At 41.8% G+C, this 19,661-nt stretch overlaps 1 protein-coding gene across 1 annotated transcript in view; it reads right to left on the bottom strand.

Moving 5' to 3' along the window:
• The window catches only part of atp2b4 (ATPase plasma membrane Ca2+ transporting 4), a 71,443-nt gene that overhangs the window by 30,057 nt on the left and 21,725 nt on the right, over positions 1–19,661 (bottom strand). The window contains exons 5-10 of the mRNA XM_078283839.1: positions 19,280–19,405; positions 16,814–16,849; positions 9,433–9,615; positions 3,375–3,589; positions 2,143–2,385; positions 461–702 (exon numbers count right to left, since the gene is read on the bottom strand). Coding sequence (XP_078139965.1) covers positions 461–702; positions 2,143–2,385; positions 3,375–3,589; positions 9,433–9,615; positions 16,814–16,849; positions 19,280–19,405 — 1,045 coding nt within the window. The remainder of the gene's footprint in view (positions 1–460; positions 703–2,142; positions 2,386–3,374; positions 3,590–9,432; positions 9,616–16,813; positions 16,850–19,279; positions 19,406–19,661) is intronic.

Raw genomic sequence — 19,661 nt, 5'->3', positions numbered from 1 at the left:
AACAACCTGTTGTTTCGTAAAAAGACGATCCTTTCCGCCTCAAATGAAAAGTAAATACAGGCTGTACAGTGTTCCGTCTAATGACCCTACACCCGCCAGGTTTGTTTTTGTTGACAATGCCACCTCCCCACCTACTAAAAATGTGTTCCAATCACAATGTGCAGATAGTGAGAACGCATATGAATACCAGTTGTAAATGCAAAGGGTGTGATCGTATTGAAGATTTTGCGGAACGCATATTCGGATACAGATTATATTTTAATACCAGGTGTGAACAGGCCCCAAAGATCCATCCAACCAAACCACCAACCATCCATTTCACTATCTGTCCAACCATTCATACGTCCATACATCCATCCCTCTCTCCCTCCTTCCCTCCTCTTCAGATGACTACTTGCATCTGAAATTATCTATTTATCTATCTATTTATCATCTAGACATTTCATTGTCTTTTGCCTACTTGCGCAGGACGATCTCGGAAGCTCCTTTGCTGTACATGCGGAAGCCTCCGTTGGCGTTCTTCAGTACAGTGCTCATGGACTTGCGGGAGGAGTTGAAGGTGTAAACCTTGTAGAGTTTCTCCTCTGGGATCTCGTCCCTGACTGGCTGGTAGTCCCTCTTCAGTTCCAACACCAGGCCCAATAGGGAGCACTCTGTTTTGTTGCCCACGTGGCGGGGCAGGCCACCTTCTTTTTCTGGCGGCTGAGAAGGGACAAAAGATTTGGATATGACATTTTATATCATAGGGTTAGGGTTTTAAAAGGTATAAATAAGTAAGGGTATAAATATATAAAATATTTATCTTTTAGTGCATTCACATACAAATTCTTAATTGCATACAAGGTAGGTGAAAGTGTGAGATGTTACTTTATATACAAAGTAAAACAAAGTCAGTCACACACACACACACACACCCTGGCAGGTCTTGTGATGGCTATTTCAGGCCCAGCGTCATTGAGTCTTATATGATTATCTAAAGTGGTGCTGAAAACCTGATGAATGCAACTGAGTTACATGGCCAGCATCATGTTACCATTGGCCTATTGCAGATGTTCTTCACTTTAGCATGTGAAAGTCAGTCTGTCACCAGTGCTTCACTTTATGGTGTGGGTGTATGGTTATGCATGTGTGTGTGTATTTTACAGAAATACACAAAAAAAAAGCGTATTTTATATTTATATGTATTTCTTGTGTGTTTTATAGAAATACACAAAAAGGTGTAAAAGTAGCAGTGGTGTAAATTGGTTTCATAGTCATCAAACTTACTGAGCAGTAAAACACTAAAACTAGAGATTTTCACAAGACAACAGCAATATGCACGTACAGTGGTGATGACTAAACATAAGTGCTCAGTGTGCCTGGGCCCACATGTGTATGTGTGAGAATGTGTGAGTGTTTGATTTGTATGCCTATTAGTCCAGATGAATGAGCGCTAGCCTGAATAACCACTCATTCATGTGCACACATATGCTACCCTATTCTGACCCCTTGACTTTTTGCACATTTTGTTTTGCAATTAAGTTGTCTCAAAATGCATTTATTCGGGATTGCTAGTCTGAGTTCTATGCAAAGCACTCTGTTGTACCAAAGAGAAAACAAATCTGAAGAAATTTATGTGCATGTATAAAATTAAAATAACAAATTAATTTTGTGTAAGTATTCAACTCCATTGCTTCGTTTGGGCTAATTTGCCACACTACAAACAATTGCTCAACAATCTTTTATATAGTACCTTTTAAATATTACATATTATTAGTCTGCAAAGGCTTGAACCCCTTTCATGGGTTCTATATTTTATTCTGAATTTTGTATGCATTTCATATGTTAGGCTCATTTCTCATGTCTCAGGATGTTGTACTGCTGTTATTGTGCACATCCTGCATACAGCATGCAGGCGCTCTGTCCTTTGTCTGTTCAGTAATGGTGGCTATCATTGCTCTACCCAGTTCCTATTTATTCCAAACAAACCGGTTTAGAACTGAAAAAGTTACATTTTTGCTTTAGGGCTTGTGGTGGTGAGGATTAAGATTAATGTTAGGGAATCGATGTAATCAATAGGAGGTCCTCACAAGTATAGCAAGACAAGAGTGTGTGTCTGTGTGTGTGTGTGTGTGTGTGTGTGTCTTGTCTCTGCATCCTCACCAGGATCTTGGTGGTGTAAGCGGAGTTGATGGCGATGCTGTTGACCAAAATTTCCAGCGTCTCTGGCTTGATGGCATCGGGTTCGGGGACGCTCTTGTAGTGGGTGTCGCCGATGTAAGCCTGGACCACCGTCATGCGGTTCATGGTCAGTGTGCCGGTCTTGTCGGAGCAGATTGCCGTGGCATTACCCATGGTCTCGCAGGCGTCCAGATGACGCACCAGGTTGTTGTCCTTCATCATTTTCTAATGGACAGGGGGCAGAGGTTAGGGGGCTAAGGTTCGGCTGAGGTTTTTTTGGCCATATTACACAAAGGCTATTAGGCATTCATCTTCAGCTGAGCCTAGGTACACAATGGTAACGCTATATTTTCCAGGGTCCGCAATTTCCTAATTATTGCCTAGAAAGGAACTGTTAATTTCTTAGGAAGTTTCCTGGAAAGAACCATGAAATTATGTACTAATTACAGGGAAAATAGAGAAAGAGTTCAATGGTAGCTGGTAGTTGGTAAGTTCCTCCAATTTCTTCTGTTGTTTCCAAGACAAAAACTTGAAATTATGTAGTAGTTATATAGAAAATTAGAAATTAGAGGAAGGAATTCAACAGATAACTACATTATCTAATTATATGAATAATTGGGTCTTGGGTTACCAAATTGACCTCTGCCTATTATTTTTCCAATAAATAGTTTTTTATATAACTACTACATCATTTCATGGTCTTTCCAGGAAACTTCCCAAGAAATGAACAGTTCCTTTCTAGGAAATTGTGGACCCGGAAAATGAAGTGTTACCAGTAATATTACTATTTTATTTGTACAGCACTTAACAGTTTGCAAAGTGCTTTAACAGTCAAATGAAAGCAAATATCAACCTCATAAAATAATTCAAACGTAAAAGCAAAAATGAGAAGGCACCAGAAGATAAAAGGATAAGAACAGAGTGTGAAAAGAATAGTATAAGATAACAGGATAAAACACATCACATAAAAACAAGTCTATGTAACTAAGTTTTAAGAAGAGTAAGATTTAAACGACAATTTTACAGAGCCCTCTTCCTGTTGTGTGCAATGTAAAATGCAGTTTTTATGGTAATTATACTAGTGTCTCAAAACTAATGTGGTAATGATTTATTGATGTTGAAGAGAGAAAACAAATGAGGAGAGGACAGTGACATCCTAAACAACAATTCCTGATGATTTGTGTGTGTGTGTGTGTGTGTGTGGTCCTCCTCACCTTGACAGAGTAGGCCAGAGAGATGGTGACGGCCAGTGGCAGCCCTTCAGGAACAGCCACCACCAGCACCGTCACACCTATGATGAAGAACTTGACGAAGTACTGGATGTAGATGGGGGTGCACTCGGTGAGCCAGGGGCGGCCCTGGACCCCAAAGGTGTCGATCACAAAGTAAAGGATCAGGATGATGACAGTCACGGCTGACATGATCAGACCTGGATGGAGCGACAGGGACGGAGCAGAGGGATAATTGAAATCCAGACAGGCTTTGGTAACACTGAAAGTGGTGCTCTTATGGCATTATACGGTATCAAAATAACAAACTATTCCTACAGCACTTATCTAAAATATACGGAAGCCCTGAGAGGCAAGGAAAAAAAAAAAAAGTTTGCGGTCAATGCCGGCCAAAACCTACGTTTATCTCGTACGTGAAATAGTCTGTCTACATGGGAGAGCCTATATCTGTGGATAAACTGAAAGATCCATTGCGCAGTATTGCGCTTATTTCTATGGAATATTCAAACATGAATATTGACAGCTACTCGTCAGAAACACTTTTTTCAGACAAAGCACGCCAAGGAACCGCTTCAGAGGAATCCAGTGAGAGTGTGTTGACTGTGTGTCGGAAGAATAGGAGGAGAGGAGAAAGGCAAGTGCGTGCGTAAAGCACGTTCCCAAACTCATTTAATAGACAGAGCTCATTATAAATGTATAGATATTTAGCACACATTTAGAAAATGTCATTCAAACTGTTTATTTGATATTATTTTATACTGTATAACCCTGTAAGGTCGGCTATAGGAAATGTGAGATAAGTACAGGAAGGCATAAAAACAAGAACACTACAATACATAATGAGGAGGTAAAATAGAAAGCACAAAAGAAAATAGGTTAAAAGAAGAGTAAAAACATTTGTAATAAAAAACAAATGTAATAAAAGAGAATGACAAAAAGAGAAAAGAAAAACAAACACGATTAAAAGTGGGAAAGAAAAAAAACACATTACATAAAAGCAATTCTATAAAGGTGTTTTAAGAAGTGATTTACAATATGTTCACAGCATAAGTACATTATAAGCACACTGTGAATGAAAGATTATTATAATCACATAAAAGGCACTTGAGCTGCCTAATGCCCCACCATAATTACCATGGTATATTAAACATAAGTAGTTATGCTAATGAGGTCATTAATTAAGCTATTCAATTCATTATTTAGCAAATATTTCTATGTCAACATACTTGTCTTCACATAATACACATTAATATGAATTCCATATTTTAAAGCGTTTAAGAGTCATAGTAGTTTCAAGAAAATCAGTTTTTCCTCATTAATATGAAAATGTATGCAGCAAAATAATCCAAAATCTAATGAGATTACATTACGTTACATTACATTATGTCATTTAGCAGACGCTTTTGTCCAAAGTGACTTACCGTAAATCCTCTAATATTGGCCCGGGCCTTTATTTACCTCAACTGCCGAGGGTACCAGGCCTTTATTGGAAGCAGCCTTATATTAGAGACAGGCCTTTATTCCTAATTCCCTCTGTTTGATAAGTATATTTGCTCATATTTTAGTATGAAGCCTCCTTGTTTTCTGATCTGCTTCTGTTGGGGTATGTTAGGTAGACCTTTTTTTGCTACTGCAATGCATTACGATAATTATGGTAACCGACGACGGCATGCTCCAGAGACTTCCGCCGGCCGAGCCATCTTGTGGCACTTGTACGTTACTACAAACTACAGTTACAAACAGGCACCAAGAGTTTAGTGGTATCCACCGTTGTTTGCATGTAAGCTGAAGCTAAGTGAAGCTAACTGAACCTGGGCGCCGATGTGTTCCTGGTGATCCGGCCGAGATTTCGGCGGGGGTCCCGACGCCGATGCGTCACCGGGCGTCTGGGGCTTGGATCGGGAGGATCAATGCGGGCCGTGGGCACGGTGGAGAGGACAGCGGCGGAGAGAGGAGACGGACACGGTCCAGCCATATACTAGGTGTTGACCTAGTCTTGTTTCCTTTGTTTTTTTCCCCGGCCTGTATTTGAGGCCGGCCTTTATTTGTTCGTGTCGACCACGCCCCCGGCCATTATCGGAGACCCGGCTTTTAATTGACTACAGGCCACTATTAGAGGATTTACGGTATAATAAGTGTGATCATTTACTCTATAGGGGGAACCTGTTGTGAAATTATGAAGTTTCTATCATGTATTGTTCTTGAGTTAATTATGTTCACAAGAATGTGTCTACACACAGACAGATGCAAAAAAATGTAGGGAGGTGAATACTTTAAGAGGCAACTGTATAGTTATGCATGATATTAAAGTGAATGTAATTTTCTGATGATTATATTGTAAGCACAGAACTTGAATGGATAGAACAGTCATTCCAATTCAAATCAACGTTCCTGGATGGCCGGTGCGGCGCCATTTTTATGTGTACCGTTGGGCTAGCTTCTGTACAAACCGACTTACGGCAAGTCGTTAAGGCAAGAGGTTTTATAGCAAAGACCAAAGCAGCTTCTCTGTCTCCTTGCTGCCATAGAATGCTAACATGCTAATGTTGACTAGAGGAGCTAGTGAGAGAAGTACAGTCTTTGATAAAGCTACGTTGCTAACATTTGCTTTCAGTTGAATTTTGCCAGTTTGCTCGCACTTGTGCAACAGGCACATCTGCACAGTTCTCAAGCAAGTGTGACAGACTTTAGTCTGTAGCGGTCGCTGGCGGTTAAGCCGGGGTGCCAGTCAGAGTCTTTAGTCTGACAAAATATAATGGTACGAATACAGCCAACAAAACCCTACAAAGGAATGGATAGCAGGTACCAATCCCTTAACTACCTGTACACACAAAGCAGCCACAAGCATAAAACACACAACACAGCAAATGCAATGTTCCCCACAGTGTATTATACAAATAAAGACAGTGCAAATACCAACCAAACAATAATTCAATACAGTGCAACCCAACCCCAATAGTCCGTTTTTCAGTAGTGTCAGTCTGTGTCAATGTTTCTGAGTTCTCTACTCGAGACTTCCTTGATTCCCACAGTACTGCAACATTTGAGCTCCCGAATCTGAGTCCGAGTGTAACCTCCCGTCAGTGTAATGCATCTGTGTGCTCCGGGGAAACCCCGGGGTTACCTCCACAACGTTACTCCGGTTCGGGCGAGGTAGCAGGTAGCCGGCTCCCGGGAATAGTCGGACCGGGCGATGAACGGCGGGTTGGTGTATAAATGGCATGTGAAGTGAAGAGAAGAAGCGGTGGATCCGGTCTGTAGGACGGGCGGTCTAGCAAATGGCGGACTTTTACACGCTGCCAGGGGTTGGCAGGCTAACGGCGGACACTCGGACGGTCTAGCCACTTCCTGGTGTGTGTCAGTGGTAAGTACGCGCCATAGTGCTTTTGAAATCCAGCCTTGAACAGTCTATGGGTGTGTGTGCGTGACGTGGGGGGGTACGTCCTTAAAGGCGCAGATCGCCACAAGTCTTACGGCCTAGACATGCGTTGTCACCATAGCAACTAACCCTTCAAATTCCATAATCAGCATTTTATGGTGTACTAGCCAAATTACCCTGGCAAACAGAGGAAGGACCTTTCTATCCACTCAAATTCTATGAGTAATATGCTGGCAATACATCACAATGCACGTAAACTGATTTCACTGTGTTTCATCAACACAAATGCATGTGACCGTTTTGAAAAATTTGAAAATAATAATCACAAAAATGCAATTGTAGAAAGATAGAAATGTTCCATCATTCACCATGATCCGCTGTTAAACTGAATGCTGTCATGATCCACTGTTAAACTGATAGCAGTCATGACACACTGTTACAATGATGGCAGTTATGCCAGTAAAGTACTGAAAAGATGTTACTGTCTGTCCAGTTGGTCAAGTCTGCTGTGTGCAATATTTACTGTGTTTGGCACTCTTTTAGTCTGCAGTCTCTAGGGCTAGCACTTACTGAGGTGTCAGATTCTGAGAAAAAAAAATAAAGGAGAGAAACTGAAAAAGTAGTATTTCTTCCAAACCTATGTACTTGATTTGTTTATCCATCCATTACGGTTTTTTTTTTTGGTCTTTTTTAGGCCTCTTTCCAAAAAGACTGCCATTTTTTGAAGGAATATCCTTTAATCTTTGACTTGCCTGATTGCTGAATACAACATAGCACACTATACCAGCCTGATTTTTATGGATGGACCAAAGTAAGAGACACTGAAGTCATTGAAGAACTGTGGTTCAGCTGTGGGCAAAAAAAGCAGTTCGTCAAGCTTTTTTTTCAAGCAATGTTTAACTGTTTGAAACCGCATGTGCATGAAAAGTCAAGTGCTAAGTATAATTTAAATATAGACTATTGTCAGATGATACTGTTCAGCAAAAATAAGAATCTATCACATGGGGTATATTTAAACGCAAATAATTGAGTGAGTTTGTGTGAAGTCTGATGAAGAGCAGGCTTTCAAATTGTCATATTACTACAGGTTGAGAGGAGATAACAGAGTGCAGTTTTTGCTTTATGCTTCACCAAACCATTTAGGTCTGGTTGCAAAAACGGTGCTCATTTGAAACAAGGGTAAAACAACTCTTTAAGAAAAGAAAGCCACAGCACTCTTCTTTTGTGTCCGAAAAATAAAAAGCCTTTATTTGTCTATGTCTACCATACATATTTCGGCATAGGTGCCTTCATCAGGGGTATCTCATTTAAAATGGAGTGTACAATCAGACTGACTGAAACTCCAAAAACAACTTTTCAAGTAGAACTGCTTGGACTTCATTTTACCTTCCTGTCAATCACCTCCTGTGTTTTGCAATGAAGGGCGGTTTATTATGGAACCTGGTCCATGGCTCGAGAATGCTGCACTCTGTTCTGAAAGCTCCTGAATGTATTAAGGTCAATTGAAATGGCACGCAGAAAATGCGTTCAATTTTGGAGTAAATCATGTTCCCAATAAAACATGTATCCAATAAACCAGAGTGCATTTTTGACCCTCAACCCCGCCTCCCTCCCCACGGCTCTTTCTGGCTGTTAGAAATGGGCACAAGGGACTTTCATTCCCTGAGCTTTTATTCCCCGAGTGATGATTGGACGCCAACTGCCTCCTCCAAGGCTGCTAACAGTGGCCCCGGCCCACTCTTCACTTAGACAACCGCAAGCTACGTGGCACCGTGCCTTGCTCATCTCCCCAGCCAATGATCGAGCCTTATTCGGTGAAACAATTGCACATTTGAATGGTAGCTAACTTTTTCATGTTGACAGATAGTCACAAATGTGGTCATCTGTTGACATCAGCTAAAATCGCTTAGGCTGCCAAAGCTATCTATTATTATTTGGCGGTTTCATTTATGACACCACCATGAGGAAGGTTTTTTTTTTTTTTATGGCTAAACACTTTCTATACATATGTATGGCCTTCTGTAGACCTGAAAATGTGAATACAACATTCTGCACATCATGTAAATATGCTGTAAATTTGGATTCTGATTTGACATGTTTCACTGCATATTCATTTCAAAGTAATACATTTTTTATTTTTTTATTTTTCACAACCATTTCATATTCTTGGTACAAATATGGTGCAGTATTTTCATGTCTTCTGTGGACCTGTTAATGTGAATATGATGCACATTTTGCACACCATGTATATATTTCATGTACCATTTCATATTGTAATACTCTTCTAATTTGTTACATACAAGTTATATACGTATGATGACACTGTTTTATTTTGTCACTTATCACATACATTTTGAATATTTTTAAAATTTCATAATTTTGGTATATTCTCATATTGTATATATTTTTTCATAATTTTTTTCTTTGTCTAAGTATGTTCAAATGCTCACAATACCTCATCATAATACCGTAGTTCATTTCTTTTATATTTTACATTCATCCATTTCTACTTAAGACAGTGTTGAAATATGCTATTTTTCTTTGCTGTATCCTATTACTAGTTGCTGCTGCAACAACCCAATTTCCCCATGGGGATCAATGAAGTTTCATCTTGTGTGTAAGTATCTGCATGTGTGTGTGTGTATGTGTGCGTGTGTCCCTCACCAGCCTTCCCGATCTGCACAGCCAGCCGGGTGAGTTTGCCCTGCAGCACGGACTTCTCCTTCTTGGTTACGTTGACCTTCTTCACCGGCTTAGCCTCCTCCTTCTCCTCCTTCTCCTCCGATTCGGCAGCCTCCTCGCTCTTCAGGGGCTGGATTTCCAGGGCGATGCCATCCTGGGTCTTAGCTGGGGGGGAGGGGGGGGGGGGGGGGGATAGACAGGTGGGGGAGGGTAAAAGGGAGGAGGGTAGTGGTAAAGGGCCAGTGGGGAAGGGGTGGTCAAGAGAGCAAAGGTAGAAGAAGATGGAGAGGAAGGGTTTGGGATGGGTTTGGGGGGCAGAATGGAGGAGGCAGGGGTAAAGGGGCAAGTGGGCAAGGAGTGGGCAAGAGGAAAGGGTGATGGGTAAAGGGGTTTAGAAATGGGGAAGGGCGGTGAGAGAGGGCAAAGGTAGGGGGAGATTGAGACGGGTAGAGGACGGGTTTGGGATGGGGTAGGGTAGATGAAATAGAGGAAAGGAGGATTGGGTAGGATGAGGGAGGAAGAGGAAGGAATGGGACATAAGGAGTTATGATGGAGGAAATAGATTGTGAAAGGGGCAGAGGGTTGAAGTTGGGCCACAACAGGGTTGCAGGGATGGAGATGGAGAAGAGAGGAAAGCGGGTGTTTTCAAGATTGGGACGGATTAAGAGTGGAGAATGTGGGAAGAGGGCAACGGTTGATAATGGTAGGTAGATAACAAAAAAAAAACAAGGTTGGAGGTTTTACAAAATGGTTGAGGAGGGTCAACGATGGTGGTGATGGTTGTTCAGGAGGATGAAGAGGAGGATATATTCAAAAAAACAAGGGAACAAGGGTTCAGGAGTGGTTTGGGGATGAAGGGTAGGGAGGCAGACAAGCAGATTCAGTTAGAGTTGGAGAAAAGTTGAAAACGCTGCCGACCAGATCAGTGATCCGCAGAGGATTACAGAGACCTCTGAGATCAGAAAAGACCTCTCACAGTATCATTAACATGGATCTGAATTTCTGGTGAGCCTTTGGCTGAATGCAAAGAATGGCATTTAACCAATTAATTATCAAAGAACAATCAATATGAATGAAAAAGGTCCAAGTAGTTGGGGCATTTAGAAACACTCTTGCAAACATGTTAGGAACAGCAGTTAATAATGAAAAAGTAGCTTGGTGAACATTAAGCGCACATACCACAGAGTACAGCAGAGGAGATAAAACAGAGAGGATTTAACAAGGGAGTGTCAATCATAGACAAACAGTGTCCCACTTTTGTCAAGACAGCATTAAACATCAGAGCTAAGAGGTTGGGAACAAGGCGGTTGGGAGGGAGACTGAATTCTGACATGGCTTCTTGTTTCGTCTTGTCAACGCAAAGATAAGTCGTCCTGCTACACAGCTCTGCTCCTGATTTACATAGGCAAATAGTATATTTGCATTTCACTTCATCGGCTTGGATTTGTCTTATTTGTACTGTAGTGTATGGAGCCTTTTGATGTGTTTGAGCTCTGCGCAAGGGTGCACAACGTGGTATTGAATTAAACTATTCACTATCTCCATCCAGTGCTATGCTTTCTTATACTGCCATATCAAGGCATTGAAAATTGTATGTTAGTCCTTCTGTACAATGGTGCCTTGTAAAGGACTGGTATGACAGTACTGAATCAAAACTGATTACAACTGTGACAATATTATTTGGATATCACCAAGAATTTCTTGTTATTTCAGGAAAAACTCCTCTGGAATTGACTGAATATGAGTAGATGAGCTTAAAAATGGCTGGAAATACTGAAGTTTTTGCCATAAAAATAACAGTAATACAGCAATTAGTAGGGATGGGATGATACACTTATCTCACAATACGGTACTTGATACACGATACAGGGTTTACGATTCGATACAACCACGATACAATGTAATAAATAAAAGTTCAGTGACAACAAAGTCTGACTGCAGAATTATGTTTGAGTCACAAATCTTTCAAGCGATGGCATTGGCTTGCTAGAATGTAAACGACAATTTAAAAATGGAATTACAAAGTGTAAGTAATATAATTTCAATGGAGAGCTTGTAAATCTGTGATGGTCAAGCCGTCTCATTTGTGATTACTTCTGCCCCACGATACGTATTGTCACATTTTTGTATCGCGATATATTGAATTTCGATAAATCATCCCATCCCTAGCAATAAGTGTCCTGGCACATATTGCACGCTCAGGTGTCCTGTTGGGGGATCCGTCTTTGACTTGACCCGCTCAAGGTTTCTTCCATTTTTCGTTATACGGTTTGCTTGGAAGGTTTTCCTTGTATGCTTTGAAGGTCTAAGGCTGGTGGTGCTGGGTAGGTTCGGCTATGTAGGACAGGTAGACTCGCTATGTCATACAAAAACTTACTATGGTGCTTTGTTTTGCTTTCTTGTATTTGTATTACATCATTCTGTTCTATGATTGAGTGCTAATTAGTTAAATCTAGGTAGGCTTACTCTCTGTAAAGTTCTTTGAAATATGCTTGTGATGAAGAGCTACAGAAATAAATGAACTTGAACTTAACTCTGACATGAGTCAATTGTATCTTTATTCTATTAAACCCTCTTGGGGCATCAATGGGAAATCCACTTCTGATCATAGCAATATCACTTTTGGTACCAATAGCAATACCAATGGACCATGCACATGAAGCACATCTTAGTTTCCTGGATGACACCTCTTCCATAGTGCAGCACCAATCTCCAGTTGACTCTTACAGTATTTCACACTCAGAAGAGTAACTTCAGCTGCCCACTGCAAAAATCTGTCCAGGTTTTCTAAAATCTTTCCAACCACCAACTTTCTGTTTGGTAACCAGCACTTGGTGCTTTAGCCTGCTGAAATCACATGGATTTTTTTTCTTAAGCCATTGACTTAGTGTTGCTGTCTGTCTGGCTGGTGCAAGCATGTTTCAATATGACAGTGAGAGGATAAGGCTTGGGTGCTTACCAGGGTCAGAAATTAAAATGCCCTTGAAATGATAAATAATAGGGCAAAAAATGCCACTGATTATTAGAGTACCCTGTTCTGCATGTCATCCTGTTCCTAGTTTATTCACTGAGATGTCAAATAGTCATGCGTCAATGCGCCTATTGTCCCCAGTGGGCCACCGTAGATTATTTGTGGGAGCCAATGAATGGGCGATTCTTTCCAGTGCGCTCTGGGTGAGAAAAATTGAACAGTTTTTGATCAGAAAAGAACCGAGTACACAGCCTGAAGCAGTAAAAAACTGTTGGCACCACACAACGAGCAGGAGAAGAAAATGCCAAACCCATACAAACCACTGTGTAAACAAAAAATAAAACAAAAATAAAACAACCAATATTGTAAAAAAAAAACTGTGGAAGATGGACTGGTTGGGGACAGAGAGGGGAAAATGGCACCATCCTCCTCTGTAAGGCCTGCCGCCAGTTTCCAGCAGTGGGAAAGAAGTTAAAACAAAGTGGTACAAATTGAGTGTTTATTTGCCAATATGCCATGCAAAGGTATTATTTTACAGTTTTCTACAATTGCCCCCAAAAAGGACCAAAACAATTTCAAATTCCATTTACTGAAACAGTTACATGCTAGGGTTTGGCTGAAATGATGTGCTCAAAACTTGCCAGCACAGCCATTAAGAACAGTAATCACCCTTTTTCTAGAGGTATCCAGTGATACAAAAATAATGGTCACCCTCAAGCCACTCAGAAGTGAGAGCTCACTCTGGCCACACACTTGCATTTCAAGGTGGTAAATTATCATTCCGACCAATACAACTATCATCTTCACGACAAAGTTCAGACACCAAACATTAGCCTTATGCACCCAGCATTTGCTTGGGAATGGATCACTAGTCTATCATTTAGAACATACCCAGACAGAATTTTGCAGAAAGGAGGTATTTTTTGGACATGACACGACCACAGTTTTATCAAACTGGCAACAGCAGATATCACCATTTGGACAATTTGCACCAAGGGATGAGTAGGGGTAAAAAAGTAGGGGTGTCAAACCAGGAAGCTTTGTAGTTATATGCACATGGTCCATTCTGAGGACGAGGTTGGACCGGACCACAAGCCACAACATAGAACTAAGCAAGACCAGAACTAACTGACACAGCTTCACATGGACGGGACTGGACTGACGGTGGGACCCACGGACCAACGCACAGCACTTCAACAGACGCAGCACTGAACCATGGGAAAACGCACGGCGGATAGGGGGGAGGGGGTGGGGGGCAAAGTGTGTTTTACAATAAAAAAGAAACAAAAAGTCGACAAACAGAGGACGACCAACAAACTCAAAGAATTACCAAAAAAACAAAAGCAATAACGATACAAAACCACCACAAAAAAAGAAGACAAAGTACGAGGTAGAGGAGGCTGAAAAACTCTGTAGGCTATATTTCAGCAAGAGAGAGAGAGAGAGAGAGAGAGAAAGAGAGAGAGAGCGAGGGAGACTAAAAGAGGGAGAGAGTCAAACAGTGATTACAAGACAGCATGAAGTCCTGAGCAACACCCTGGAAGAGGCAACAGTGAGATAAATGAGATAAATCAAAGCGAAAAGAAAAAGGGAAAAGAAAATACACAACAGAACAAACGACAGTCCACAGCCCACTGAACTGCAAGGGTGCAACTCCCACACAGACGCTCTGGCCCACTAACTATTGAGACAGCGATGCAGCTTCACATTCACTTGATCTATTTGCCCAGTTCCTAGTGTGAATTTTTGGACCATTTGGTTTTTCTCACTAACTACACTGCAGACTAAACTGTCACCCCCCTTTCACTGGAATATGAGAAAAAGGCATTTTCAAAGCATGTAAATGAGGAGTGGGGCTTGTCACATGTGTCAGCGTTGATCATTTTTAATCATCAACATATTGTCAAATTAATGTGATGCTGAACCTTGGTATTTGGTATAATTGCCATAAATGAGAGCATGGTGGAGACGATTGGTCGGCTCTATTGACCTTATCACTCACACGGCGGCCATTTTGAACGTCAGGGTGGGAAACTATCTGGAAGACTGGCATATACTGTGTAAAACTAGCATTACTTAAACAGATAAGTGAGGACAGAGCGAACAGATATCAAATTAGCCAGCAATCTCAGGAACAACAACCACAAGGACTTCTTGAATTTAGGGAAGTTAGCTAGCTTACTAATTAGCTAAGACACTAGCTAGCTGCCTAGGCTAGACTGTGGTAGCTAGCGATAATGGGACAAATATATTAAAAAAGTTACCCTATATCCATCCATCCTTCTTGAGAGCCATTTGTTTCTAACAGAAAAATGTCTAATATATAAACGATTTTCAGTGGGGAATCTGTAAAATATTAATTGTTTGTATGATGCATCTTGGTTCACAACAATAGCACAGAGCTGAGCTGAATTCGCTCTTCCAGGTAGAGTTTCCCACCCCGAGTGTTCAAAGTGGCCACTGTGTGAATAAGGTGCTGGTGCTAGCGTTTCTTAAAATTAAGACCACATTTCCCATAACCCCCACAATCTTCATTCCCCTGTTGATGCTGGTTAGTTGATGTGATTGAGGGTATTCCAGATAGTGTACCTCATGTGTTTTGAGTCTGAGTTAAGTGGAGGTTATCCTGCCGGGACCACAGCTCTGTTCAGATTTCTATCAGAAAGCAGAGGATGTTTACTGGTAATGAAAGTCCAAGGGCAAAGGGAAGGAGACAGGACAAAGTGTGTGTGTGTGTGCGTGCGAGCGAGAGAGCGACAGCGAGAGAGAGAGAGAGGGAGAGAGAGAGAGAGAGAGAGAGTGTGTTTATGTGCATGCAAGGGGAGATCAAGAGGCATTCTGTCTGTAGCAGATGCTCAAGCCATGGGAGGTAGGGAGGAGGGCTGGAGTTTGTGTGTGTGTGTGTGTGTGTGTGTGTGATGAGACAGCTTGCAGGGGAAGTTGGACGTGTGTTGGATCACACGGGACATGGAGGCGAGGGGTCGGGGCTAGAGGGACCACAGCACCCAAGGGCCTTTTAGAAGGGATGAGGGGAGACACACACACACACCAGGGAAAAATAGTAATTGAATAAATTGGAATATTTCAAAAACAAAAACAGGAGCTTAGGGAGTGCTTCACTGAACTAGAACCTCGAATGTCTACTTTGGAGGCCATTTTAGTGTCTGAAAAATCAAGCACACCTCAATTAGGTCAAATCAAAAACGGTTAGACCGATATATTGACCGATATATATTCACCAATATAGACATACTGTATATGCCATATCGTCCAATTACAGTCGTCCACCTCTGATATGATGCCTCACCCTGCCTTAACGAGCTGCTAACCCACCTAAAACTATTTCATTAGTATGGCTTTCAATGGACAGTTTTAGTGTCCCATGGTGATATAGATGCTGTTTCAGGGGCTATTTCACCCTGACAACAATAAAAACATTGAACACTTGTAATTTTTTTGGAATTGTTTGGCATGAAAATCACAAAATTTTGGCGATCAGCAGCTTCAATCCAAATATTTCAGTGTAGTAGATGATAACAAGGTAAACACTGACCTCCAGCCAAGACCCTATCGTCACATAACTTACATCAGTTTGATACTGCTTACTATGATCTACACTATGAATTCATGTCATAAACATTTATGTCAGCCTAAAAAGGTGGTAAATGCTATTCTCTAGATAAAAAGGAGGTGAAGTGAGCTTAGGTGTTTAGGTTTACCCTTCATTACATCCCTGGTTATCGGCCTTCAAAACACCATATCAGTCAAACCATATAATCAAATGAACAAACAAAAGTCCAAGGCACTCTTCGTTGAAAAATTGTAAATATTGAAATTGTAAAAAAAATTACAAATTTTCAAAGAAGAGTGCCTTGGGCTTGTTTTCGTTCAGTTGCATACTCCAAACCAAAGAGCATCTTTTTTTGGACGTTTTTTGACACTGTGCACCATTTTAGCAGCACTCTCTGCTTTTCTTCTTTGTTCCATATAATCAAATGTTTGAAAACAATAAATCCAATAAATGTTTGCCCTGGCCTGGATATTTACGTGGATTTTTCCACCTCTGACTGTGGAAGACATAGGGAAGTGCTGGCCACCTGAGTCTGGCCTGTAACTCTACGGGCTGGCGGACTAAGCGGGCCGGCTTTAAGGTTGAGAGTTGCACCCTTTGACAGGTAAAGCGAGGCGAGAGAACTTCCCCCTTTTATATAGCAGGTGGAGGGAAAGCGTGACAGTGTGAAGCGGAGAGAGGAAGAGAGAGAGGTAGAGAGACTGACACGACACTCCCATCCTGCCGCTGAACGGAGGGGGGCGGGGGGTGGTGAGGGGAGGGGGATGGAGGGAGCTGAGGGGGAGGGATGGGAGGGATGGATGGCTGAATGGAGGGGTTACCTTTGTTGCGATTTTCGGGGGGTCCTTGTTTTTTACCTGTTCGGACAGAGGAGAGAGTGCGGAATGCTGATAACATGGCTCAAAAGGAAAGAGGAAAATCATAACAAAACTCAGGGAAAACATAAAAAGGGTCAAAACTAATAGAAATCCACGTGTGTGTTTTGTGTGTGCTGTGGGCAGGAATGGGCCATCCGAGGAGAGAGAGAGAGCACTCACTGGTTTCCAGTTGGGATTGATGGGGAAGCAACCATCAGCCATTAGGCCTACATGTTTTACTGAGGAGCTACAGTATATGGGGCTCTAGCCTGCCTTGTCATTCACCAAATGTAACACAATAGCACTGTGTTTTTAATCTGAAAGGTTTGGCGAGATCATAAACAACACAAATACTCAGACAAATGGGTGGTGCTATACACACACACACACACACACACACACACACACACACACACACACACACACACACACACACACACACACACACACACACACACACACACACGTCTTGACACTCAGGCAGTGATTTCTGACAGAAAGAGACTACACTGCTCCAGGATTTTTTGCCTCACTTCTGTGTGTGTGTGTGTGTGTGTGTGTGTGTGTGTGTGTGGGGGGGGGGGGGGTATGTGAGTGTGTTTGTGTGTGTTTGCATGCATGTTAATGACACTTCTTACGCTTTAAAAAGAACTAATGGGTGTGATGAGTGTGAGCGAGTGTCTGGGTGTGTGAATGTGTGTGAGGAGCTGTGGGAGTGGGTGGGGGCCGCAGTAGCGAGGTGTGTGTGTGTGTGTGTGTGTGTGTATGTATGTGTGTGTGTGTGTGTGTGTGTGTGGGGGGGGGGGGGGGGGGGGGGGGGGATGCAGCCATGTGCAACAGCAAAGTCTGTTCTCTGTCTCTGCTGTAACCAGGACAGAACAGACAGCTAATCCAAATACATTATGTGTGTGTGTGTGTGTGTGTGAGATGTGTTTGTGAATGCTGGTATGAATGTGAGTCTGACTCTTCACTGCCTGACTGACTCTTGACTTGCTCTTCTGCTAAATCTTAATTCTACAAAATCAGAAACCTCAGCCTGCGACAGTAAGATCATGATGGTGCTCCACAAGGTCATTAGGAATTGATTAGTGGCTTTTTGTTTTTTAAAAAGCATACAATGCATGGAGGCCAAAAAAGGAAAATTGACATTCTCTCTCCACTGAGCTGGCGCATTCAGCCAATTCAGAATGAATGCCTGAGGAACTCAAAATCTTAGCCAATAAAACCACATTACCAAACAGAAACAAACTCAAAAAAATAAAATAAAAATACACGATTAAAAGGGGTTAGCATGGACCACAAGCAAATCAAAACCAACAAAGATCCATTGCAGATGCCTGCTATTGTTTTTTTGTTGTTGTTTGTTTCAGCTGGTCTGTGACAGACTAGTAAAGGTTGGGGCATCTCCAGTTTTAAAGGGTTCCACCTCAAAAAGCTAAATACTTGGAGTAAATAGAGGAGGTAGACAATGGGAGAAGGACAAAGGAAAGTAAATATGTTTTTCGTTTGTTAAAGGGCTACATGTAGCATTTTAACCATCAATATATCATCGTCAAAATGATATATTGGTAAAACCTTGGTAAAATTACTGTGAACAAATGAGACCATGCTCAAAATTGATTGGTAGCCTCAGTATTGTTTTCTGCTCGTGTTTCTCAAAATGAAGACCACATTTCCCATAAGCCTCGTTGCTTCCTGTCCCCCCTACCCATCCTAAAATAGGATCAACATGTTGGAGCTGATATTTCCATCAGCCTTTCACTCCTTCCACCTTCTACCATGGGCAAAAACTCAGAAAGCTTTAGCTCCGTGTGCGCTGGAAGAATAGCGCCCTCTTCCTGTTTTGTGCCGTAAAGCGATCCAGCAGATTTCTCATCAAATCCGACCTGGTAGCCACAGTGTAAAATGCAGTGCAGAGGCCGGTAGAGGCTGCCAATTTTGTCGGCGATGGTCTTGTTTGTTTACGGTAATTAAACAAATGTCTCAAAATTAATGTGGTGATGATTTATTGATGTTAAAAGACTACACTTAGAACATTTAAACAATACAGGTATGTTGTTACTGCCCCATATCGAACTGAATCTGAAAACTTCAAATAGGAATTTAAAAACGATATAATTGCAAATATTTCCAATCTGCACTATTTGAACAATGGAGCAAAATCATGTATTCTTTATCTGCTACGTTGTCGACACTATAATATTCGTGTTTATACCTGAGCTTGACTGCATATGCTGCACATACTGGATTCCTCCCAGAACAGCTTCCCTTGGACAGCCAGTGTTTTTGAACATTAACAGCGAGAGCCGGGGAGTGAAAGCAGTGTGTGCAAAAGCGGGCATCTGCCTCTTATTTTTTTGTTGTTTTTTTTCTGGGAGGCGCAGGTGTGACAGGCTGTTAATTCGATTTGTCGCTTGGGGTATCTCTTACTTTTCTTGACCTTCTTCTCTTCGTCACTCTCGCCGGCACCCAAGAGAGTAAAAATGATGCCTGTCTGAGAGTTGAGGCCGACTGCTGACACTACCATTCTGCCCGATCCCTCCATCACGTGGGTTCCTGAGGGAAGGGACAAAACAAAGGCAGAGCGAGACAAAATAAAGAGCTGTACGTGCAGCTGACTTTTTGCATCAAATGCATTAATACTCTCATAGTGAAAAATGTCAATGATGGACAGCTGCTGGGTGGGTTTAGGCCGATATAATGGTTTGCTGATATATGGGGCCAATATTGTCCTATTATTAAAAATGGGATCTGGTCCAGTCAACGTTGTTTACCTCTGATATGGTGGATATGAAGCAGTTAATTGATTTAA

This window comes from Centroberyx gerrardi, chromosome 5 (genome assembly GCF_048128805.1).
Source record: "Centroberyx gerrardi isolate f3 chromosome 5, fCenGer3.hap1.cur.20231027, whole genome shotgun sequence".
Taxonomy (NCBI): domain Eukaryota; kingdom Metazoa; phylum Chordata; class Actinopteri; order Beryciformes; family Berycidae; genus Centroberyx; species Centroberyx gerrardi.
This window is presented reverse-complemented; position numbering and strand designations above follow the sequence as displayed.